The 25,044-nt window shown below is 44.9% G+C and overlaps 1 protein-coding gene across 2 annotated transcripts; it reads right to left on the bottom strand.

Moving 5' to 3' along the window:
* Positions 1-515: 515 nt before the first annotated feature.
* MTRES1 (mitochondrial transcription rescue factor 1) lies at positions 516-17,570 on the bottom strand. Of its 2 annotated transcripts, none has more exons than XM_008520768.2 (4): positions 17,220-17,570; positions 7,077-7,549; positions 5,360-5,432; positions 516-801 (listed from the first exon to the last, which is right to left on the bottom strand). In XM_008520768.2, the coding sequence occupies exons 2-4, from the start codon at positions 7,535-7,537 to the stop codon at positions 622-624; spliced, it is 714 nt and encodes a 237-aa protein (XP_008518990.1). In that variant the 5' UTR covers positions 7,538-7,549; positions 17,220-17,570; the 3' UTR covers positions 516-621. The 2 variants fall into 2 exon arrangements, with proteins under 2 accessions (XP_008518990.1, XP_008518997.1); XM_008520775.2 differs by having other exon boundaries at positions 17,184-17,558.
* Positions 17,571-25,044: the final 7,474 nt, after the last annotated feature.

Genomic DNA, 25,044 nt, shown 5'->3' with positions numbered 1-25,044 from the left:
TCTGGCTGCCTCAGTTTATCAACCCCTGCCCTAAGAAATTAATTTTAAATGGGCTCTGACTACTCCATTCGGAAAGGGTCGGAACAACTTTACCCACGCAGACTTCTGAAGACAAACTGAAGGGAACTAGGGCCAACACGCTGGTGACTCAGAAGGGCCGGTGGAGAAGGGCCTCTCCTGGTGCTTCTGCCCTAAGGATGTCAAGGGTGACCTTGACTTTGCTTGGCTTTGCCTTAAGAAGCCTGAACCCAGGAAAGCTGACCACCAGGGGTAAAATTGAAATAAAACCACTTAACAACAAGGCAAAGTTTATTTTACATCGACTCCTGAGGTAGTTAATGCAGGAAACAGCAGGCTCCTCATTAAAACCCTCGCTGGGCTCAGTTCACTCAGCACACATCTCACTCATGCTCTCGAGGTCAAAACAAGCACAAAATAAGCCCAGGAGGGAATTCCAGGCCAAGAAAAGTGTCTCCAAGATATGGATCTTGATTTCCACAAAATGGCTCTGCAGATTCCACAAATGGTAAGAGAACTTTATTTTAATAAAAATGTCCTCTTTTTAAGCTGGGCCCTTCCCCCACCACTAGAAAGGAGCTTTAGCAATAAAAGGCAATCCATTTACTTAGATGTACTCTTTTTAGGCAACTTTAGCTTTTTCCACCGTCGTAACACTACTCTGTATTTCTCACTTTCAGTCTTCTCTTCAAACACCTTTTTCAGGAGAATCCTCATCACTGTCTCGGTTTCTCCTTCTTTATCCTCTCCAACAAGAAGATCCAGAGTATCTCCCACTTTCACCTGAAAATTAGAAGAAAAGTGAGTCTACTACGTTTTGAGAAACAGAGGCCAATGCACACATCCCCGCTTTGAGTTCTCACCCAGTGGCCGGCCGTCACCCGGAGGGCAGGTGAGAAAAGGTCCTGTCCCCTTGGGAACAGTCACTAGTCCCCAGCGCCTCAGGGTGAAAGGGCTCCACCCGGAAGGTGCCTCTCACACACGTGGCCCAGCACCAGCCAGTGTCCTTCCTTCAGACCTAGACAACTGGCTGCTCGTGGATGGTGCAGTGTGGCTCAAATACTGCCTCTATCGGATGATTTAAGGAAACACTTGAATGGAGGCATTTATTTTGGTAACAATGGCAAAAGACAAAGTGGGGCACAATCTTAGAGAATACGTGCACAGTAATTACTCTATGCCCTGAGAAGACAATTTTCAGTGTAACACTTTTCATTCATTTCAACCCAGATGAGCTACATAACTGGGGAAGGGGCAGGTTGTTGGAAATTGGTCACTGTGGAACAATGGTTACCTGTCGCTCTTAAAGAAATGGAAGTAAAGAAACTGCTTTTCCAGCACTGGCAGCCCCGGTGATGCCACATCATCAAGAAGAGACAGAATGCAAGTCAGAAAGATGGAATACCAGAGAAAAGAGGGTAGAGTTGGATGCGGACTCAATGCGTTGAAAGGGCTGACGTCAAACCCATTCTTGCCCCATGGGAGCTTTGGGTTGAGCTAGTGCAGGGCATGCCCTGGGGCAGTCATGTCAGTGCTTCCAGGGTGTGGACAGCCCATGACAGGTACCTGGTCCTGGCAGCTCAGGACCCGCCCAGTAACTAAGGAAGGAGCTAAACGGACCTAGGTGCCATATGCTGCTTCTGCTCAAACACAACCAGGGACAACCAGGAGCCACCTCAGACCACTCACCACCACTCCCAAGGAGGGGGAGGCAACCCCATGTGTGGGCACATGGAGCCATTTAAAAGCCTACTGGAGGGCTTCTGTTTAAGAAGCAGTGTCAAATGCTGGCTTTTACCTTATTTTCCAATTAGTGCTCTCTGAAGCAGTCCGAACTGTCACAGTGTCTGAACATTGTACCTCACCAGGGCAAGCCCATACCTGTTCTCCCAGCCACTCAAGGCCTATGCAAGCCCAATATTCAGTCTACAACATGGGAACGCACAACTGACACCACACTGTCATTCCAGACAGCGCAGAGCAGCTGGATGTAAAACTCACACAGGGGCCAATTTTAAACCATTAACTTTGCCCCTCTGGGCTGAGAAGCAGAAAGGCTCATACCACAGCTAGGCAAGAAGACTGTTTCTCCCCCTGGGTTTAAAGGATGGACTGACCCAGGCATCATGTGGGGGGCTCCATTTCCTGTAGTTCTGTTGGATTTTACTAAAAAACAAAGGACCACTTGGCCCACCTGTGTGGACATTTAAAATCAGTGTCCAAGATACAAGGCATGGGAACTCCGCTTTACCATTTTTGGCATAACTTTGTTTCACTAAAATTCATTTTTTCACAAGTGATATATACACACGATACAAAATGTTAAAGGCTATATAAAGAAAAGGCATCCGTTCTTGTGTATCCTTTCACAGATACAGTGTGCATGATGCCTGCCCCTTAAAAGAGCAGGCAGCATGGAGCGGAAGAGCAGATCCCTTTGGTGGCTTATTTCTAGGGCAGAGAATAGGGAAGGAAGGTTCCCCCTCACCCAGTCAATCGCAGGGAGAGGTGCGTTTAGGAAGGCTTCAATCGCCACACTTGGGCTCCATGCACCCTCTGTTTAAGTCAACAGTGAGCCAGCACCTCCAGCACTCTGCTCCCACCTGGTCTGCAGCTCATAGAGAAGCTGTGCTAGGCTGCAGGCAGCCAGGGTTAGAGCTGTGGCATGGGACAAGCGCCTGACCCTTCTGGGCCAGCAGCCAGGCACGGGCCCCATGGAGCAGGCCACGGAAAGGAAGGGGAGTGTTCTTCACTCCCTGCGAGGCCCTGTCCTTTCTACTGTGGGAGATGGCACAGCAGACACAAAGCAAAACCGGCCGAGACTAGGGGCTGCTCCAAATATCTACATTTCAAATCTCCCCTTAGCTGCAGTTACTATGGCTACCAGGGCTCCTAGTAACAAGGCAGCTGAGTGTTAACACTGGCCCCTTCCTTTGCTGACCCTCAGGAGAAATCTGGAAAGCAGCCGAGACACAGAACACCCAAAGCAGAATGAAGCAGCAGCAATTAGGCTGTAGTTAACAACATCTCAAAGCAGAGGGAGAAAAACAGACTTGTAGTGTTTGTAAATGAGGCCCCGGCAGAGGTATGGCGCTCCAGGAACAGGTCTCATCTGAGGAACACTGCAGCTGAGGAGGGGCAGGGCTACAGCCAGGAAAAAGCAGCTAAGGGACTAGAAGCAGGGGCGGGCCGTGGCTGAGCGGTTACGTCCATGGACTCCACTTTGGCAGCCCAGGGTTTCGCTGGTCCCGATCCCGGGCGCAGACATGGCACCGCTCATCAGGTCATGCTGAGGCAGCGTCCCACATAGCACAACCAGAAGGACCTACAACTAGAATATACAACTATGTACCAGGGGGCTTTGGGGAGAAGAAGAAGAAGAAGAAAAAAAGAAGATTGGCAACAGATGTTAGCTCAGGGCCAATCTTTAAAAAAAAAAAAGGGACTAGAAGGGCCTGATCCCCAGATGCGTGTCTGGAAAGCCTGACTTCCTGCAGCTCACTGAGCAGCACCTGCCACCGCAGTCTGCCCCTGCCAGGTCAGGTGCCATCAGGGAGATCGTAGGCCTTGTGATTTGGCAGCTGAGACAAGCATTGGGGAGTGTCCCGTCTGTCACCCCCCCACACACACAACCCCTGCCAGCAAGGACTCTGAAGAAGCCTCAGCACTTACCCAGGGCCATGGCCCATGGCTCACACCCTCCCATGTCCCAGGGCAATGGGATGCAGCTCTGGTCCTCCAACCCCAGGGGTGTTTTGAAATATGAAAGAATCTTAAAAACAGCCTTCAAAATGTGTCCAATTTCCTGGAACATTTGTCCTCTGGACACTGACTGAGAGGGTATGTCTGCCAATGCCTCATATGTCTGTGTTTTCCAATTTTTAAGGGTCTCTGTCATACACATTTTTATTGTGTTTTGTTAACTTTTACTATCATTATTGGTTTTTTCCAATTATGAAAGTGATACTCATAAAAAATTCAGAAAATTGGAGGGGGATTGGCACAGATGTCAGCACAGGGCTAATCTTCCTTAAGGGGGAAAAAAAAAAAAGGAGGATTGGCAGCAGATGTTAGCTCAGGGTGAATCTTCCTCAGCAAAAAAAAAAAAAAAGAAAGAGAAGAAAGAAAGAAAATTAAAAGCCTAAAGAAAATATAACCCAGGGGCCAGCCCAGCGGCATAGCGGTTAATTGCACACATTCTGCTTCAGTGGCCTGGGGTTCGCCAGTTCGGATCCCAGGTGTGGACATGGCACCACTTGGCAAGCCATGCTGTGGTGGGCGTCCCACACATAAAGTAGAGGAAGATGGGCACAGATGTTAGCTCAGGGCCAGTCTTCCTCAGCAAAAAGAGGAGGATTGGCAGTGGATGTTAGCTCAGGGCTAATCTTCCTCAAAAAAAAAAAAGAAAAGAAAAGAAAAGAAAAGAAAATATAACCCATAATGCCCCAAAGATAAATACTAGTAACATTAATACTTTAATTCTAGACGTATAAATATATGTAATTTGTGGGGAGGTGTGTGTGTGTTTGTGAGGAAGATTGGCCCTGAGCTAACATTTGTGCCAATCTTCCTCTATTTTGTATGTGGGACACCACCACATACAAAAGCATGGCTTAACGAGCGGTGCGTAGGCCCACTCCCGGGACCTGAACCCACAAACTCCGGGTTGCCAAAGCACAGCGCGTAAACTTAACCACTATACCACCAGGCTGGTCCCTGAATATATGTATTTTTACAAAAATACATATTTTTAACAGAATTTTTATATAAATGACTTACTTTAACACTGGATACTGGAAATACATTTTCTTATAACTGTCTTTCACTTAATATTAATATGGAGCTGTCAGAAAAAATATAGAACCTCCTTTTTGACAGCTGCCCTGCACCCAGAGAGGTGCACCCAGCAAGTGCTCAGGGGCACTCCTGAGCTGAACAGAATTACACATCTGCTCAGCTAACACCAGGCCAAAGAAACCTCTGCATGGATCAAATGTTTCTTTTTAGCCTAATTACTATGATTTCATGGGGGTTAACATTAATGACTTGGAAGTTTAATTAACAGATTTTTGCCAGTTCTGATAGTGGCTTAAGATTTTAAAGAAAAAGGAGAAGCTTGATGGCAAAGTCATGAAGGCTGCAGAAGAGCCAGCAGTCTGTGTGAGTAAAGCTGGCTGGTGACTCTAACTTGACCAGGCCCACAGGGGACCTCAGAGAGGGTAAGACGGACATACACAAGGAGCCACTGAGGCCCCAAGTCAGGAGCCTGAGGGGAGACTGGGGCGGCACTGAGTACTGGCAGAACAACAGACAAAAATATCTGGCTGTCATAGTATCTCACCGTTCTGCTTTTCTTCCATAATTTTTCCCCGTTGAGCCTGAGTTCACCTTTGTAGAATGCATCTTCCACTTTGCTTAAAAAAAAAAAGTCAAAGTGGTTTAAAATAGAAATATATTCAAAACAATTATACAATTTGAGAAAAACACCTGCCATTAATGCTTATTCTGACAGTGACCGACCTGCCCACAAAATCTCCATCCTGGGTGCTGGGAAAGTGAAAGTCAACCACTCCCACATGTGGAACAGGGAGGTGGAGGCGCACTTCTGAATGCATGCTGAACTGCTGCAAAGATCTGCTAGTACCACCAGGCAGGTAATCAGCACTCTGATGGGGGCCTTCCCAGAGGCTTCAGCAGCCCACCAAGCCCACTCAGGACAGGCCACCAAGCCCAGTGAGGACAGGCCTGGGGTACTCCACCTGACTCCCTATGCAGCCACTGCTTGCGAGGTGGCAGCTCCTGCAATTCACAACAGCCAAAGTCAGTGGGCACTCCCTTCCTCTCAGCTCTGAGAGAAAAACCAGGCACCACATGCATGGTGAAACCATCAAGAAACCCTCTATTAGTCTGCACTGAGGCTGGGGAAATTCTAATCCAGTAGCTGCTGCTCCCTTTGCATTTAATCACTGTGGCAACTAGACGAGGGCATGGTGCAGACAAAAATCAGTGCCGTTTGCCTCTCAATGCTCTGACTCCAGGTGATTGACATCTCGGGTTCTGCTTAAAAATAACAGCAGCAGCTACTAATATGGGAGAGGGAGAGGTCTCCTTACGAGTTTGCCAGATTTTAGAGAACATTTAACAAATCTTGATCAGGGTGCTGTGGACTCAAGAGTCATCTTGATGAGTCCTTAAGCTTCATGGATTAAAAAATTAAACTATGCTACTAACTTAGGTCATAAAGGTACAAACTACACAAGGAGATCTTTCTGAATTGATTATTCATACCACAGTTCTTACCTTGCATGCAGTATGCACACAATGATTGCTAAAGGAATGAATGAACAGTGAGGGTCACTGCTCTTATACTAGTCTAGCAGAGAGAGGACGAGAGTATTAAACAAATCCTGAAAGTTATACACTTAATATCTCTGTGCACTAAATATGCACACACACAGTATTTTCTTCACAATAGCTGACATATACTGAGTACCCACTATGTGCCAGGCACTGTTACAACTGCGTTAGGTAGAGAGAGAGATGTCATTTAATCCTAGCAACCACCTTCTAAAGGGGATTCTATTATACATTTGACAGATGAGGAAACTGAAGCACAGAGAATGTAAGTAACTTGCCCAAGGTCACACACAGAACCTGGACTGAAACCCCGGTAGTCCGGCTGCAGAGCCTGCATTCTTCACCACCACGCTACACTGCTTCCGTTGATCCTAAGGGGTCCCTTCTCAGGCTTGCTATATACATCTAACATGTGATTCCTTCTCCTCAAAAAGCTGATATTAAATCAATGGTTCATCTTATCGTCAACTGTCTTAGAATCAAGGAAATATGACACATGGGATTTGCAGGCAGTCACCTGATTTCTTTGGAAATCAGTTTCTCATCTATAGAATGAAATAACTGAAATATATTATCTATAAGGTCCTTTCATATCTATGGTTACTCTTCACCATAACATGGGCCAAGTGATCGGGAATGCTGCATTAAAATAACCAACAAGACGACAAGTGACTTTCTAATAAAATGCATGTCATACTTACTTTCTCCCAACGTCGAGGCCTGACTTCAGGATGACATCATACCGAAAAGACTGCACTACCTTCTCCAGGTCTTTATAGTCCTTAACTACACTGGGGTCATCCTCGAGCTCCTCTTCCTGCTCGCTCATCTCTTGCTGTTCACTCTCTTCATCAGAGACCTCTTCATCTTCAACTTTTTGCAAAGTCTTTTTTGTGGATTTTTTAGAGCTTTTGAGTCTTATGGAAAATGGGAAAATATATTCTGGAGATATTAGAAGCCTTGGGAGTCTCAGTGACAAAATGTTATGGAAAAGTGTTTTATAATCTGATGCATTTAACTTGGTACTAGAAAAATAGAAGTATCGATTCCAGGAAGCACAGGCTTTATGCGAAGGTGTCCCTCGCAGTGTGCCCCAGAGTCCAATCCAAGCATCTGGCCTTCTTAAGACACTGGCGGCCAATCTGACACTAGCCATAGCCATGGCACATATGACCTGAAACAGACAATAATTCAGCTTTATTTCACAAGAGCAGTGTCCTCACCTTCTCACAACATGAACCGGAGACACCAAACACTTTCTATCTAGTCCTGTACTTACGCTCCCTACGAAAGGCCATACTAGTCTGCATGTACCCACGGCCACGCACCGTCACAGTGAGTCCTCCGGCTGGAATTACCGTGCTTACCTCCCAGTGTCATCAGGAGGGCTGAATTAGATACTAATGTGTGTGAAAACACTGGTTCTACTTCTCTCCATCCCCCAAATTAGCATGGGTACTGCATACTACTGAAAAATATTAACAATAGTTCTCGATGAATTAAAAAATCACGGAGAGGACAGAAAGACTGTTTACTGATATACATTGCATCTTTACAATATTGACTTTGCTAAGCATCATGACTTCATAAAAACAGAGCAAATCTCTAAACTTTATTTCAACCTCCAATCCCAGCAAATCAGAGGCAGGAATGAGCAAACTGACAGATCTGCATTTTATCTCCTTTTACATCTTCCTCCCACTGTTTAAGGGAGGCATTAGCTAGCAGAGAAGGAAGGGGCCTGGAGACCCACAGACAGGTAATTGTTTCCTGAGGCTCTGAGGTGCTGATACGCTAGGGAGCAACCGGTTCCTTGTTACCTCAAAGGCAGCAGAAGGCATCTTAGTACAATGGCGGCAGACCTTTCCAAGCACATTGAGATGGTTCTGGAGACCAGGATTGAGTAATGCGAGAAGGGGTGCCACACGGTCAATATCCTCATACCTCTAGCCTGCAAATGACCCTCCCTTGTGCCAAGGCTACACTGTCAGACTGACTTCTTTGACAATGATTTGCACGACTTTTCCTTCCTACTTTCCATTCATCACAAAGCTGCCAAGAGCAATTATCTGGAAGCCCACGCAAAAGCACATAACTAGCTACTTCCAGCTATTCTGGCTATTTGTTAACATTTGGGGCCTTATTTCTGTTGGCATGAATGAGGCAGACAACACAAGCTCAACTCTGTATCTCACTGCTCTTGGGACCCCAATATGAGTCTTAAATGAGACACAAAGCAGGCTCAGTTTAAAGGCTGTTTTACAATATTGCTATAATTTGAAATATTTTTTAAATGCTATATAAAATCCATAGAGTACTCTAAAATACTGACTACGAAACTATGTGAAGCACTTTAAAGAGACTTATTGAAAGAAATTATTTTTACACATATTCTATCTAATTTATTTATTTATTTATTTATTTTTGAGGAAGATTAGCCCTGAGCTAACTGCTGCCAATCCCCCTCTTTTTTCTGAGGAAGCCTGGCCCTGAGCTAACATCCATGCCCACCTTCCTCTACTTTATACGTGGGATGCCTGCCACAGCATGGCTTTTTTTGCCAAGCGGTACCATGTCCGCACCCAGGATCCGAACCGGCGAAGCCTGGGCCGCCGAGAAGTGGAACGTGCGAACTTAACCGCTGCACCACTGGGCCCAGCCCCATTCTATCTAATTTAATAGAGACTGAATAATAACCATTCATAGAAAGAACTTTAAATTTTATCATAAGTAGGGATAAAGGAAGACAATAATACAGTTCAGTCGCTCCGAGACTTTGTATTTCACCTGTCACTAAAATAAAAAAAAATTTTTTTAGGAACTCACACAACTGAACAATAAAAAAACAAACAGCCCAATCAAAAAATGGGCAGACGAACTCAAAATGGATCAAAGACCTAAAGATTAGGCCTGAAACAATAAGTCTTCTAGAAGAGAATATAGGCAGTACACTCTTTGACATCAGTTTCAAAAGAATCTTTTTGGACTCCATAACTCCTCAGACGAGGGAAACAATAGAAAGAATAAACAAATGGGACTTCATCAGACTAAAGAGTTTCTTCAAGGCAAGGGAAAACAGGATTGAAACAAAAAAACAGCCCACTAATTGGGAAAAAATATTTACAAGTTACTTATCCAACAAAGGGTTAATCTCCATAATATATAAAGAACTCACACAGCTCAACAACAAAAAATCAAACAACCCCATCAAAAAATGGGCAGGGGACATGAACAGACATTTCTCCAAAGAAGATATAAGGATGGCCAATAGACACATGAAAAGATGCTCATCATCACTAATCATCAGGGAAATGCAAATCAAAACTACACTAAGACATCACCTTACACCTGTTAGAATGGCAAAAATATCCAAAACCAAGAGTGACAAATGTTGGAGAGGTTGTGGAGAGAAAGGAACCCTCATACACTGTTGGTGGGAATGCAAACTGGTGCAGCCACTCTGGAAAACAGTATGGAGATTTCTCAAAAAGTTAAGAATAGGAATACCTTATGACCCAGCCATCCCACTACTGGGTATCTATCCTAAGAAACTGAAATCAGCAATTCCAAAAGTCCCATGCACCCCTATGTTCATCGCAGCATTATTTACGATAGCCAAGACGTGGAACCAACCTAAGTGCCCAGCAACTGATGATTGGGTAAAGAAGATGTGAGATATATATATATATATATATATATATATATATATATAATGGAATACTACTCAGTCATAAAAAAGGATAAAATCATCCCATTCACAACACCATGGATGGACCTTGAGGGTATTATGTTAAGTGAAATAAGCCAGAGAGAAAGATGAACTCTGTATGACTCCACTCATAGGTGGAAGTTAACATATAGACAAGGAGAACTGATCAGTGGTTACCAGGGGAAAGGTGGGGGTAGGGGGAGGGCAGAAAGGGTGAAGTGGTATACCCACAACATGACTAACAATAATGTACAACTGAAATTTCACAAGGTTGTAAACTATCATAATCTTAATAATAATAATAAAAAAAGACTTCAAAAAAAAAAAAAAAAAACAGGCAGAGGATAGGAACAGACATTTTTCCAAAGAAGATATACAGATGGCCAATAAACACATGAAAAGATGTTCAACATCACTAACCATCAGGGAAATGCAAATCAAAACTACACTAAGATACCACCTTACGTCTGTTAAAAGGGCTATAATCACTAAGACTAAAAATAACAAATGTTGGAGAGGGTGTGGAGAAAAGGGAACCCTCATACACCGCTGGTGAGAATGCAAAGTGGTGCAACCACCATGGAAAACATTATGGAGATTCCTCAAAAAACTAAAAATAGAATTACCATACGATCCAGCTATCCCACTACTGGGTACCTAGCCAAACAACTTGAAATCAACAATCCAAAGTAACCTATGCACCCTTATGTTGGCTGTAGCACTATTCACAATAGCCAAGACATGGAAACAACCCAAGTGCCCATCAACTGATGATTGGATAAAGAAGATTGGTATATACATACAATGGAATACTACTCAGCCATACAAAAGACAGAATCATGCCATTTGCAACAACATGGATGGACCTGGAGGAAATTACGCTAAGCGAAATAAGCCAGACTGAGAAAGACAAACACCAGATGACTTTACTCGTTTGTGGAATATGAACAAACACACAAAGAGAACAGTTCAGTGGTTACCAGAGGAGGGGGGGGTGGGGAGTGGGCAGGGGGTGAAGGGGAGCACTTATGTGGTGACAGTCAAGAAATAATGTACAACTGAAAGCTCACATTGATGTAAACTATTGTGAACTCAATAAAAAAAAATTATTTTTTACAGTTACCTAATGGTGGATTTTTTATTTTGCCAAGTAAAGATATGTTTTATCCTCTATTTTGCCAAGTAAGGATTTTTTTAGTAGTAATTGCCACTATTACTACCATAATTTTTTAAGAAAAAGGAGATTTCAACAATTATATATGAAATACATTTTCATAGTAGAAAATTTTTTAAATATATATAGAAAATTCAAACCACCCAAAATCCACTCCATGATCACCACTGTTAACATTCTGGCCTATATTCCTCACAGTGTAAAGTTTTAAGAAAAATAATTCACTCATAAGCAGAGCCTCTCATACCTTCCTACTCACCCAAAACACACAGGAAGGTTAACCGTAAGTGGCCAGAGCTCTGTATCGGCCTCAGGAATTCTGTGTTGGGCCTAAGTTCTAGACCCATTAGAATTTACCCAGGTGATGTTTAAGTTATGGGCCAAGAGAGCTGTGGTTGAAATCACCACCTGCTGTTGGCCTGGACAGACTGGCCTATAAGATGCTCAGGTAACGGAGATGAAGACTGGCATTAACAATGAGGATTTGCCTATCTTTTTTTTTTTTTTTAAAAGATTGGCACCTGAGCTAACAACTGTTGCCAGTCTTTTTTTTTTTTTTCCTGCTTTTTCTCCCCAAATCCCCCCAGTACATACTTGCATATTTTAGTTGTGGGTCTTTCCAGTTGTGGCACGTGGGATGCCACCTCAGCATGGCCTGACGAGACCCTGGGCCACCGCAGCGGAGCAGCGCGCAAACTTAACCACTTGGCCACGGGGCCAGCCCCAGGATCTGCCTATCTTCAGGTCAGTGTTTTTCAAACTATGGGTCATGAGCCATTATTAAAATTTTTACTTTTTAAGAACTAGAACTGAAAAGTACAGAAAATATGACAGTGCATCACATTATAGTAAGAGTAAATACTGCTTCATGAAACTTGTTCCAATTACACATATGCATACACACACACACTGGGTCATCACGTAAAATGTATTCACTGTGGATAACGATAAAAAAGTTTGAAAACACTGGTCTGAGTGAGTTCAGCAAATTATGTTTTGCTATCAGGTACAATGCCAAAGGTCATATGTGTGCCCTGGAGCTCAGGAGCTGGCTGCACGTTCCACCCCAATTAACAACACTCCAGAGCTGTATGTGTCTGCAGAGATAAAAAGGGTGGCCTCTCAGGGATAACTTCGTGCCGGTCCCTCATTTTACAGATGAGTACAAGTAAGACTTGGAGCAGCTTAACAATTTAAGTCATACAGCCAGGACTCCAATGCCATCTCTTCTGAACACTCATTGTTTACTATGGGTCAGGCACTGCTCTACATATTCACTCATTTATTCCTTCCAACAGGCCCATCTCAGTTACAGGGCCACACAGACATTAAGTACATTCAAACCCAGGCTCCCTGGCTCCTAAGTCAGCCTCTTCACCACCATGCTGAACTCCTCATCAGACTTCTGACTCCAAGTCCACGGCTCTTCCTGCTACCCCATGACATTTATTTTCTCATTTTCTCTTGAACAAAAGCTAACTTTCACTGACTGCAAAAACAGACAGGAGTAGAGGAGTGGGAGGAACTGTTGCCCCTACTGGAGGAAGTCCTAAGAGGAGACATCCTGGGGGAGGGAAGTCCTGTTTCCATGTCAGTCCCTGGACTCCCACATTCCTCACCCCAAAGTCCTGCCTTTATGCCACGCCGTTGTCTCCTGTGAGGAAGGCCTGGATGTGATCTTGCTCCCTGCATACATCACAAATAGGTTATATTTACCTACACTAGGAAACTTTTACTAGCACAAAATAACTATTTAAAATCACACTTGGGCCAGCCCAGTGGCGCAGCAGTTAAGTGCACATGTTCTGCTTCAGCAGCCAGCAGTTCGCCAGCTCGGATCCCAGGTGCGGACATGGTACCGCTTGGCACGCCATGCAGTGGTAGGCATCCCACATATAAAGTAGAGGAAGATGGGCACGGATGTTAGCTCAGGGCCAGTCTTCCTCAGCAAAAAGAGGAGGATTGGTAGCAGATGTTAGCTCAGGGGTAATCTTCCTCAAAAAAATAAAAAATAAAATAAAATCAGACTCACACGTAAATACAATAAACATAATCAAAATTTCAAGTCAAGCATTATCTTTGTGTTTATTGGTTACTCACTCAGTCATTATAATCTGCTTCACTCTCCAGCAGACAAACATTGGTAAATGCTGGAAGTTTACATAAAATGTGTTGTTGTTAGTGCCACAGAGTCAAATCCAACTCCTCAAGACCCTGTGTACAGCAGAGTGGAACCCTGCCCGGTCTGTTTGCACCACCCTTTCACCTCCGGCACTATATCAGACAACGCTCTGCAGCTATTCATAGGATTTTCATGGCCAATTTTTTCAAAGTGGGTGGCCAGGTCTTTCTTCCTAGTCTGTCTGAGTCTGGAAGCTCCGCTGAAACCTGTCCGCCATGGGTGACGCTGAAATACAGGTGGCATAGCTTTCAGCAACAGGCAGCCACCACAGTATGACAACAAACAGATGGGTGGTGTGGTTCCCCGACCAGGAAACCTGGGCAGCGGGGTTGAGAACACCAAATCTTAACCACTAGACGACCAGGCTTGGTTAAGATAAAATTTATGATCATAAAATTAAGAAAGCACATTAACTTAATTTTTGCTGGAGATGACCATTTGTAGATGTTAGCAGGGGACACCCAGGGCCACAGGGGTGGAGTCTGAGAACCAGGTCCTGCCTCAGAGCTTTGAAACTGGTGAGAGGAGTGGGAGTGCCAGAGGAGAGGGCTAACCAGGCTCCAACCCCTCTTCAACCAGAGCAGCAGCGCCGGTGAATCCTGGGGTTTCTTATACTTCACTTGAAAAAGGATTCTACTACTGGAAAAAAAAGTTTCTGTCCTTTGAGCATGGCTTTCCCTCTTTCAGGTTCCACACAATGTCCACCCTCCCCCTCCACCCTCCTCTGCCCTTTTCCAAACTCATGTTGCACCAATGCTGTGTGTCTCTTGCACTATTTTTATCTCCCAAAATCCAAGGGTAGTGACAGAACAGGAACTGTGCTCCATTCCTCACTCCCACCCCCAATCTGCTCAGCACACACAAAAACCAGTTAATACTTGCAGATTCATTTTCTAGAAATAAAATGAGCATCCTAGCTATTACGACACCCACTCCCACATTCACTCATTTGCCGACATATGCCAAGTGGCCAGCTTGGCCTACATGTAAAACACACTGCCCTTGTCCTCAAGGAGCTGCTATTTCTACAGAATGTGGACAAGTGAACTGGCTGTCAGAGAACACAAGTGAAAGCTGAGGTCGAGAGGAGGCTGGACCCTGCACAGGCTGGTGCCCAGAGCAGGGGTGCCCAAGCAGAGTTCTGATGGCAAAGGTGGCCTGACACTGAGCTTTGGAGAAACAGCAAGTTACAACAGTAACCTTCGCTTTCTAATGGACCATTCTCATCAGCATGTTGTTGTTTCTCATGCAAAAATCAACCAACCAGCAACCCTTCCCCACAAACCCCAGCCACTAGCTCTTTTCTTGTTCTTTACAATGAAACTCCTCAAAAGGGCTGTCTGCCCTCTCCTCAATTGCCTCTTATTATCTAAATCCAGAATGTCATTTGTTAGTCTCATCTTATCTGACTTCTCAGCAGCATCTGGAACAGCTGAGCACCCCCCTCTTTCTCACTTGGCTTCCAGGACACCTCACTCTTGGTTTTCCTCCTACTGCACCCGCTGCTGCTTAAGACTCCTTTGCTGCTCCCTTCTCTGCTCCTGACAACTTCATGCGGGAGGGCCCCAGGGCTCAGCCTTCTACATTCACTCCATCCAGCTCAGCTGTCAGTTGGTTCTGAAAATGCATATCAAGACACCAGATATTTCCATGGCTTTAAATACCACCTATATGCCAACTACTCCCTAATCTATATCCCCATTCCAGACCTTTCTCCCAGATTCCAAACTTGTATTATCTCGACAAGAAAGAGTTAACATAGCAGGCCTGAAACTGTTCTCCTTACGAAGGCCTGCTCGTAGGGCTGGCCCTTGGCTGATGTCTGGGACCTTGGATGTCAGGGGAGTTCTCACCATTCCCAGATCTGACAGGGGTGGCTGTGCCTAAACTGTACAATCTGATTGATGCTGAATACCTGCTTTCCTTCTGGGAGTCTGGAATTTTGGTCCATTCTAGGTAGAGGGTGTCTATTTGACTAAATCAAAATAAAAACCCTGGGCGCTGAGTCTCTGATGAGCTTTTCTGATAGACAACATTTCACATATGTTGTCACAACTTGTCGCTGGAGGAATTAAGCACATCCTAGGTGTCCACTGGGAGAGGACTCTTGGAAGACGGCACCTGGTTTCCCCAGACATTGTTCCATCCATCTTCTCCCTTGCTGATTGTGTCTTGTATCCTTTTGCTGTTAATAAATCACAGCTGTGACCCATAGCTGAGTCCTGTTGAGACTTCCTAGTGAATCAATGAACCTGGGGGTAGTCTCCGGGACCCCTGCCACCATATCCTATTTGACATCTCCATTTGGGTGTCTAACAGGCATCTCTAATTTAATTGGTCCAAAACCAAACTCCTGAGATATCCCCAATCCCAAATCTGCTCTACCTGCAGCCTTCCCCTTCTCAGTTAATGGTAACTTCACCCTTCTAGTTGCTGGGAACAAAAGCCTCCAGTGATTCTTGACTCTTCTTTCCCTCATACCCATATCCACTATGTCGGGAAATCATGTTGGCTTGTCTTCAAAATATGTCCAGTATCCTGCCACTTCTTACCACTTCCACGGCTACCGCAGATTCAGGCCATCATCATCTATCCCCAGGGTTACTACGAAGGCTCCATTAGAGTCTGTTTTCCATAGAGGAGTCAGAGTGATTCTTTTAAAAAGTAATTTACACCATGTCACTCTTGTCCTCAAAATCCTACAAAAGCAATGTAACAGCAAGCTCCCTGATGTGGCTTACAGGCTGTGTGTGATCTGGCCCCTCGATTTCCTCTCTGACCTCATCTCCAGCCTCTCATCCTTGCTCACTCAGCTCTGGCCACACTGGCCTTCCTGAGGCTCTTCATACACAACAGGCATATTTCTGGGTAGAGTCCTTTGTTCCAGCTGCGCCTAGAACACTCTCACCCCAGATATCTGCCTGGATAACTCATCTTCACCACAACGAGGTCTACTCATTCCAACTCCATTTAATGAGCATCTTGCCCTCCCAATCTCCCCTTACGCTCCTCTACTTTCTTCTCCCATGGCACTTATTACCTGCTATTATATTATATAATTTACTGTTTTGTTTTCTGTCTGTCTCCGCTTCTAGAATATAAACTCCACAAGGGCAAGAATCTTTATCTGTATTTTTTTCCTCTGCCGAATCCCAAGCGCCCAGAATAGTGCCCAGCACATGGTAAATGCTTAATTAAATACCGTGGAAAGAAAGTTGATCAGAACTGGAGCCCTTAGAATGAATCCGGAAGAGAACAAAGAATGGGGCTGGATTGATGGGCAAGAAGCAAGGACCTTGCATATCAAAGTTTGGACTTGACCCAGAGGGCAAGGAAGCCAGCGAAAGATCTTAAGTAGCGAAGTGACCCGAGAGGAGGGCATTTTAAAAGATTTCTTTGGTGACGGTGTGGACACGAGTAAGGAGATGATCGCAGCAGGAAGCCCGAAAGAGGTTTCGGGTAAGATCTTCAGGAGAGAGACAACATCTGTGAGCTAACGGAAGGCTGTAGGAAAAGCAAAGTCTGGAATACAGAGGCAACGCTGTCCTTGACCTGCGGGACGTCGGGACCCGCTCCACGCTGCCGAGCCTGGCCACTACTCCGTAAGGAGAACTTGCTCCAACTGCTTTTAGGTCTACGGTAACTAAAATCCGGCCCTTCTCCTGGCGACCTGAGAGGCGGAATGCCCGCTGAGACGCGGTCGGGTTCCCCTCGCTCCCTCCCCACCCCCGCGGGCCGCGCACCTTCCCGGGTCCCCAAGGTCAAGGGAAACTGGACACCTGCGTCCTCGAGCTCCCAGTCTGCGTTGGAGGCAGCAGTCGCGGCTGTGGCCAGGGCGGAGAGCCTCGGCCCGCCGGGGTCCCACAGCCCCTGCCGCCTCCGGGTCCACGGGGCGTCTCGAGCGGGCCGGGCCGGGGCAGCACGCGTGAGCGGCACGCGGAGCCCCGGCAGGAGCGCAGGCGGGCAGAGGCGCTCAGCGCGCCCCTATCTCACAAGCGCGCGCGGTGAAGCAACAGAGGGGCCGCGCGCTCCGGGGCGCAGGTGTCCGCACTTCTGCGCAGCTCCTCCCTCCCCGCGGCCGCACCGCCCGCCCGCCTCCAGGCCCCGCCCCTTCCGTCGGCGCCGGCGCCGCGAGAGCGGGACGGGCGGGGCCCTCTGGCGCGGTGGCGGGGGTGCAGCGACCCCTGCTGGAGGCCGCGTCTCGGAGGACTGCGCGGGGAGGGCCGCCCCAGGACCGGCCGGCTTGGAGAGGAGCCCGGAAGCCAGCGCCGCGTGACTCCACGTGGCTGAAGAGAGCTTATCTAATGCAGTGCGCTTAGGTTCTTGGGTTCACCAACCCCTTAGAACATCTCAGAGAGTTATAGACGTTGTCTCCAGAAAAATCCACACACCAGTCAGAATTCTCTGATAATGTTAAGGGAAGTTCAGAACTTCTTTTCAAGAATAAAGCAATTAGAGCCAGCCCTGATGGCCTAGCGGTTCAAGTTCAGTGCGCTCCGCTTTGGCCCCCGGTTTGGTTCCCTGCCCAGGAAACCACACCACTCCTCTACTGGTAGCAAGGCTGTCCCTGTACAGGCTCGCATAGAAGAACCAGAAGAATTACAAATATACACAACTATGTATTGGGGTTTTGGGGAGGAAAAAGGATGAAAAAAGGAGGAAGATTGGAAATAGATGTTAGCTTAGGGCGAATCTTTCCCTGCAAAAAACAATAAATCAAAAGATCGATCGAGTCATACCTGTCCAGCTTACTGGTCAGGCAGTAGGTGATTAGATGGCAAAACCCGAAATAAAATAGAAAAAAACTAACTCTGGGGTCTGCCCTGTGGCGCAGAGGTTAAGTTCGTGGGCTCCTCTTCGGTGGCCAGGGGTTCACCCGTCTGGATGAGCGCGGATCTAGCACCGCTCATCAAGCCATGCTGAGGCAGCATCCCACACAGAGGAGCTAGAAGGACCTACACCTAGAATATACAACTGTGCACTTGGGAGCTTTGGGGAGAAAACAAAAGAGGAAGAGAAGATTCCTCACCAAAAAGAGCCCCAACCCAACTCTGAAAATACTGCTTGATGAGGATCAAGGCTGCCCCAGGGAGAGAAACCCAAGGCATCCTGCCCTATGTACCGACCTATATCATCCTCCGGGAGGTGTAGGACATCCTCACGTGATCTGACCTGATTCTATCCAAAGTTATAGGACCGCCCAACCACTATAACCGCCTGCCCTGATACCATTTTAACAACTTATTTACGTAATCTTTCCTTTGTATTGTAAAGAAATAACTCACATACCTATGCCTTATAAATTTAACCCTATCCTCACCTCACTGATGGGCTCTTCACTCAGCATGGGTCCTGTCCCCATGCTACTCCATGCTATTCTCTGAATAAAGGAACGCTACTACCAGACCTTGAGAGTCCAAGAAATCTTTCTTTCAATTCCTAGGCTTGCCAAGCCCACATCACTGCTTAGCAGTAGACTTTGTGGAAACAGACCTTTTGCGATGTAAAAAGATGAATCAGAAATTAAAAGAAGGACTTCCAAGGGACAATTTGTTTCATGAAGTTTCATTATATGTTCACATTAATGCTCACGGGGATACATGCTGTGTGTTAAATTAAAACATGATTTTTTTCTTGTTTTCAGAGGGTCCTCTCTTCTCTTTCCTGTCTTATGCATCAGCTCTAAGACTTGAACACTTTCTTTTCCACTGCTTGCTCACTGCTTCACACAGTGGCTACTTGGTTGCATTTGTGCAATAAGAAAAAGCAGTTACAAATTGTTTCAAGTGCTGAAGTGATACGACTTCAAACATTATGTCAATTCAGGTTACACTGTTGACATTTTATACAAGCAATACATAGTTGCATTTACTAGTGTTATTTGTAAAAGATTACAGAAAAATTGTTAAATCTGCCAGTAACAGGGGTTAATTGGTATTATTATTGACAAATAAAAATGGCAAGCAATAGCATATACTGGAGAATATGAGGAAGCCATTTGGTATAAACCTAATTCGGCCTGACCTTGTCTTTCCAAAAGGGCCTGACCATGGCTGTTGAGCATGCATTGTATATCTGCTTTAGATATTCACTATGGCAAGAACAAAGGCTCTTGAGATAAAGGTGCAACTTCCCTCCCCCTCCCAACGTTGGCATCTCCTTAAGGATTAAGCATCTTTCCTTAGGCTAGGAACTGATTGCTGTGCTCACCTGTGACCACCCAGCTGGAGACAATAGACTTGCCTCCTGCTATGCCCTCTGAGATAGCAGACCCACTACCTGCTGTGTCCATCAAGCGCTGTGCTGACAGGGCAATCTTGTGACTATTGTGGGAGGGACATTTCAATCATATGTGAAACGTCCTGTATGGGGGTATATAACCACTCTTTATACCTTGCTTCTTTGATGCCCTTTCTTCCTTCGGGAAGAAAGGCCCCGGGCCATGGTCCTCAGATTTCAGCTCAGAATAAACTCACCCAAATTTTCCTTTATAGATTGGTTATGGATTATTGTCATCGACATTATAAAGTGACAAAATTGTGGTATGATTATGGGTGATCATGGAAGGAGATCAAAGAATACAGTGATATTGGGTTACATAGAATCAACTTGGTCATTGGCCTTCAAAAATATAAGCATTTCACTAGATGAATCCAGTTAATTTTTAACTTAAAAATGCTAATTACGGGGCCAGCTCAATGGTGCAGTGGTTGAGTTCACACGTTCCATTTCAGCGGCCTGGGGTTCACTGGTTTGGATCCCAGGTATGGACCTATGCACTGCTTGTCAAGCCTTACTGTGGCAAATGTCCCACATATGAAGCAGATGGGCACAGATGTTAGCTCTGGGCTAATCTTCCTCAAAAAAAAAAGCTAATTAACATAAAAAACGGCTGTGAGATTAACATGTAATGTGTATGTATACACATATTTATGATTTTTTTTGCAGAAACTCCATTTCTTTTCCCCAATGCGCAGGAGCCCCTGCTGTAGTGCATTGTGGGCATTGTAGTTTTCAAAGGTTTAGACCACTTAGTGGACTAAGTTCCCATTTCAGTCAACAGGGCTGCACTATTCAGACCACAAGACACTGAGAATTGATCCGGAGTTTAGCCTAGAAATCAAGGCTCCAGCTTTTAATTTAGCTCAAATATTTAATCTTACACAAAGAGATGAGTAAAGCAGACAGTGCATTTGGTTGGGGCCTGTAGATGAGCTTAAAGTTATTTTTTAATGTAAGAGGAACAGTTTCACTTTTTAAAAAAAAAATTTTTTTATTAAGGTTATGAAAGTTAACATCCTTGTGAAATTACAGTTGTACATCATTATTAGTCATGTTGTAGGTACACCTCTTCACCCCTAGTGCCCTCCCCCCACCCCCTTTCCCCTGGCAACCACCGATCAGGAACAGCCTCACTTTTGATACTCTGTACATTATTATGGTCTGGATTTTATTTTCTTATATTTTCTCTTACAATTTATTTACTGCTTATGGTACCACCCAAGGCGGGTGGTCATCTGCCCACAGCAGGACAAGCCGATAGTTGAGAGGCAAGATAGTAGGAGAGAAAGAGCTTCATTACAGCTTGCTTGCAAGGGGGAAGATGGCTGACTAAAGTCCAAAAGAACCGTCTTACAGAACAAAGACTACGGGCCAGTCATAGAGGGGGCTGGTCTTCAGGTGGAGGAGGCATCCGGTCTCTGGGCGGGGCAGACATCTGGTCTTAGTTCTTGATAACCTTTTGTTTTACTGGATATGCACCAGAGACCAGAGCAACACCCTATACACTGATCATAGATGATGGCTATCAGCATAGACTCTCTGCCCAAGGCTTATCATATTCCTAAGGAACTCAAAACAACAAAGTTGGGGCCAGCCGGTGGTGTAGTGATTAAGCTCGTGTGCTCTGCTTTGTTGGCCCAGAGTTCGCAGGTCAGGATCCCAGGCATGGACCCAGCACTGTTGGTCAAGCCACGTTGTGGCAACATTCCACATAAAATAGAGGAAGATTGGCACAGATGTTAGCTCAGCAATAATCTTCCCTAAGAAAAAAGAGGAAGATTGGCAACAGATGTTACCTCAGGGCCAATCTTCCTCATATGCACACACACAAAAGTCTTCTGGGGCCGGCCCTGTAGCCAATTGGTTAAAGTTCCATGTGCTCTGCTTTGGCAGCCACTAGGTTTGCAGGTTCGGATACTGGGTGTGGACCTACTCCACTCATCAGCCATGCTGTGGAGGCATCCCACATACAAAATAGACAAAGATTGGCACAGATGTTGGCTGAGGGTGAATCTTCCTCACAAAAAGAAAAAAGAACAAAGTTATTGACTTATCACAGCTGGGTGAGTTAATCAGAGGTCATTCAAAGTTACACTATGGTTTCTTTTCTACAGTATGACTTCCCCATGTCAACCTTGTGCTGAGCTAGTATCACTTATTTATTTGTTTGTTTGTTTAAGTGAAGAAAAATTACCTGGAGGAGAAAGTTCCCTTGCAGTTTCACCTTACTTATCCCAAACCTCAAGGTCAGCTAATTACCAAAGACATTTTAACAGCAATCCTTTACAAAGCCCCATCCCTCACTTGGAATGCCATTCCCTCTCACCTGCTAAGGAGCTTACCTTCTAAGGAGCGCTCCTCTTTCCTGAATCATCAGTCTTTCTCACTCTTCCAGATCCTTCCTGCCAGCACACAAAGAACACAAACATGTAACAAGTTCTAGTTATGTTACATAGATCTGCCCTAGATAGGAGATATTTTTAATTTTTTTTTAAGATTTTATTTTTCCTTCTTCTCCCCAAAGCCCCCTGGTACATAGTTGTGCATTTTTAGTTGTGGGTCCTTCTAGTTGTGGCATGTGGGATGCCACCTCAGCATGGCCTGATGAGCGGTGCCATGTCCGTGCCCAGGATTTGAACCCACGAAACCCTGGGCCGCTGAAGCGGAACATGGGAACTTAACCACTTGGTCACAGGGGCAGTCCCTAATTTTTTAAATTTAATATAAATAATGTGATAGTTTTTTTCACTCCACTTTATTTATTTATTTATTTTTAAAGATTTTATTTTTTCCTTTTTCTCCCCAAAGCCCCCCGGTACATAGTTGTGTATTCTTCGTTGTGGGTTCTTCCAGTTGTGGCACGCGGGACGCCGCCTCAGCGTGGTCTGACGAGCAGTGCCATGTCCGCGCCCAGGATTCGAAACAACGAAACACTGGGCCGCCTGCAGCGGAGCGCGCGAACTTAACCACTCGGCCACGGGACCAGCCCCCACTCCACTTTATTTTTGAGGCTCATTCCATGTTTATACATACATTTTGGCTCCTTTATACAATTCATATATAAATTATTCCCGGTTTATTTGTTTCCTTCCTAAAAAACAATTCAGTTCTTTCAAACATTGCAGCAATGGCACTTATGGAGGTAATAATCTGTGAAAGTTTCTCCAGTATTTACTTACAATAGAATCTCTGGGTCCTAGAATAAGTATGTTTTTCTTCAATCTCACCAAAAATGGCCTAATTCTACTAATTTACATTTTTCACAAGCTCATGAAAGTCATATTTTTCCCCATTCTGCTTAACAGTTCCTGTTATCAGATTTTTAAATATTGTCAGTCTCATGGATGCAAAGTGGCACCTTGTTTTAATTTGTAAACTTTCCCTGACTGGTAGTGAGATTTAATATCTTTTTTTTTTTTTTTTTTTAGGAAGATTAGCCCTGAGCTAACTGCTGCCAATCCTCCTCTTTTTTTGTTGTTGTTGAGGCAGATTGGCCCTGAGCTAACATCCGTGCCCATCTTCCTTTTCTTTATATGTGGTACGCCTACCACAGCATGGCTTGCCAAGCGGTGCCATGTCTGCACCCGGGATCTGAACTGGCAAACTGGGCCACTGGAGCAGAACGTGTGCACTTAACTGCTGTGCCACTGGGCCAGCCCCTAATATCTTTTTATATATTCATTGGCTATTCAGATTTTCTCTTCCTTTAATTTGCCAATTTATACCCTTTGCCCACTTTTCTATGTAGTTTTCTTTTCCAGTCACCTGCCTCTGCTCCGAAGGTACACACCAGTACCACCATGCATGGGCACCATAACTCTAGGAACACTGCATGCTCATCAACAGCATCATTCACACGAACTGCAATGAAAATGGCACCCCTGGAGTTGTGCAGTGTAGTGACTATGCTCCTGATTTGGGTTTATGATACCTTTGCTTTCTCTAAAAATAGTTGTTATTGTTTTAGTCACATGTTTCTGTTTCCCTAAACCATATATTGATGAGTTTTGTTCTTGAAATTTACATCAATGGTGTCATACTGTATGTCACACTTACGATGACTAAATGTCATCAACATACTGCATGTTTATGACTGCTGCTTTTGCTCAACGTTACATTTCTAAGATTCACCTATTTGTAGCTGGCAGTTGTTCATCCATTTCTTTTACTGCTTATAATATTCCATTGTATGAGTATGCCATAACTTATTTTTTATTCTTCTGTTGATGGACTGTGACTTCTTTTTAGTCTGTTTTATTTTGTTTGTTTTTTCTATAATGGAAAATGCACCAATGAACAGTCTTTAAAACATATCTTGGTATACATGTGCCAGAATTTCTCAGACAGTATCAATTTAGGAGTGGAATGACTGGAATTTTGAGTATGCTTAGATCCAGTTTTCTAAGATAAGCCAAACTATTTTCCAAAATGATTATTTCACTGACTAGTTGCCCCAAGGAACTCAAGTTGGGTTTGGAAGCACTTAAACTGTTTTTCCAAATTGTTTTTTTTCTCCTTTTTGTTACGTTAAGGAGATGCAATCACCAACCACCCTGAACTAGAGGAAGCCTCAGCACAAGAGCTACGCCTATCTATGGCCTTTGCCTTATTATTATTATTTTTTTTCTTAAAGGTTGGCACCCGAGCTAACATCTGTTGCCAATCTTCTCTTTTCTTCTTCTTCTTCTCCCCAAAGCCCCCCAGTACATAGCTGTATACTCTAGTTGTGAGTGCCTCTGGTTCTGCTATGTGGGACACCGCCTCAGCACAGCTTGATGAGCACTGTCATGACCGTGCCTAGGATCCGGACCTGTGAAACTCTGGGCCACCAAAGTGTAGCCCACGAACTTAACCACTTAGCCACGAGGCTGGCCCCACCTCTGCCTTATTTTTAATGGTAGGATCTCTCCAGGAGGAGCTTAGCCCTTATTACCATAACCTGTAGTGTACGTGGAAGCATGTTTTCCAACTGGGCCTGCACAAGCGAATACCCACCTCTCCCTTTTGAATATTCATTCCTCATCTAAAATAAAAGGTCACTGCTTCCCTTTGTTCGGGGATGCTAGGACTCTGGAAATGATTCTTCATGGTCTCCTATTTGCTGCAAATATACTTTATGAGACAACTTACTTCTCGTGGAGAGCCTGATTTAACTCACCAGGAGGAGAATCCACTTTGGTTTTGCTAACAATTATACCAAGTATTATCTGACCAAGCAGTGTGTGAGCCTTTCCATTGGTTCAATTCTTGCCAACAAGTGCAGCTTACATTGTCACACTTCTTAATTTTTACCAATCTAGTGGGTGTAGAATGGTATCACAT

The sequence above is a fragment of the Equus przewalskii genome, chromosome 9 (genome assembly GCF_037783145.1).
Source record: "Equus przewalskii isolate Varuska chromosome 9, EquPr2, whole genome shotgun sequence".
In the NCBI taxonomy this organism is placed as follows: Eukaryota; Metazoa; Chordata; class Mammalia; order Perissodactyla; family Equidae; genus Equus; species Equus przewalskii.
The sequence above is the reverse complement of the archived record's forward strand: the minus strand, read 5'-3'. Positions and strand labels throughout refer to the sequence as shown.

What these genes read in the sequence shown, in the direction of transcription:
- MTRES1 (XM_008520768.2), bottom strand. Translation starts at nt 7,537, where the DNA reads ATGGCTATGGCTAGTGTCAGATTGGCCGCCAGTGTCTTAAGAAGGCCA. An exon ending in GGCCTCGACGTTGGGAGAAA is followed by an intron (nt 5,433 to 7,076) that starts GTAAGTATGACA and finishes TTTTTTTTTAAG; the next exon opens with CAAAGTGGAAGATGCATTCT. An exon ending in TATGGAAGAAAAGCAGAACG is followed by an intron (nt 802 to 5,359) that starts GTGAGATACTAT and finishes TCTAATTTTCAG; the next exon opens with GTGAAAGTGGGAGATACTCT.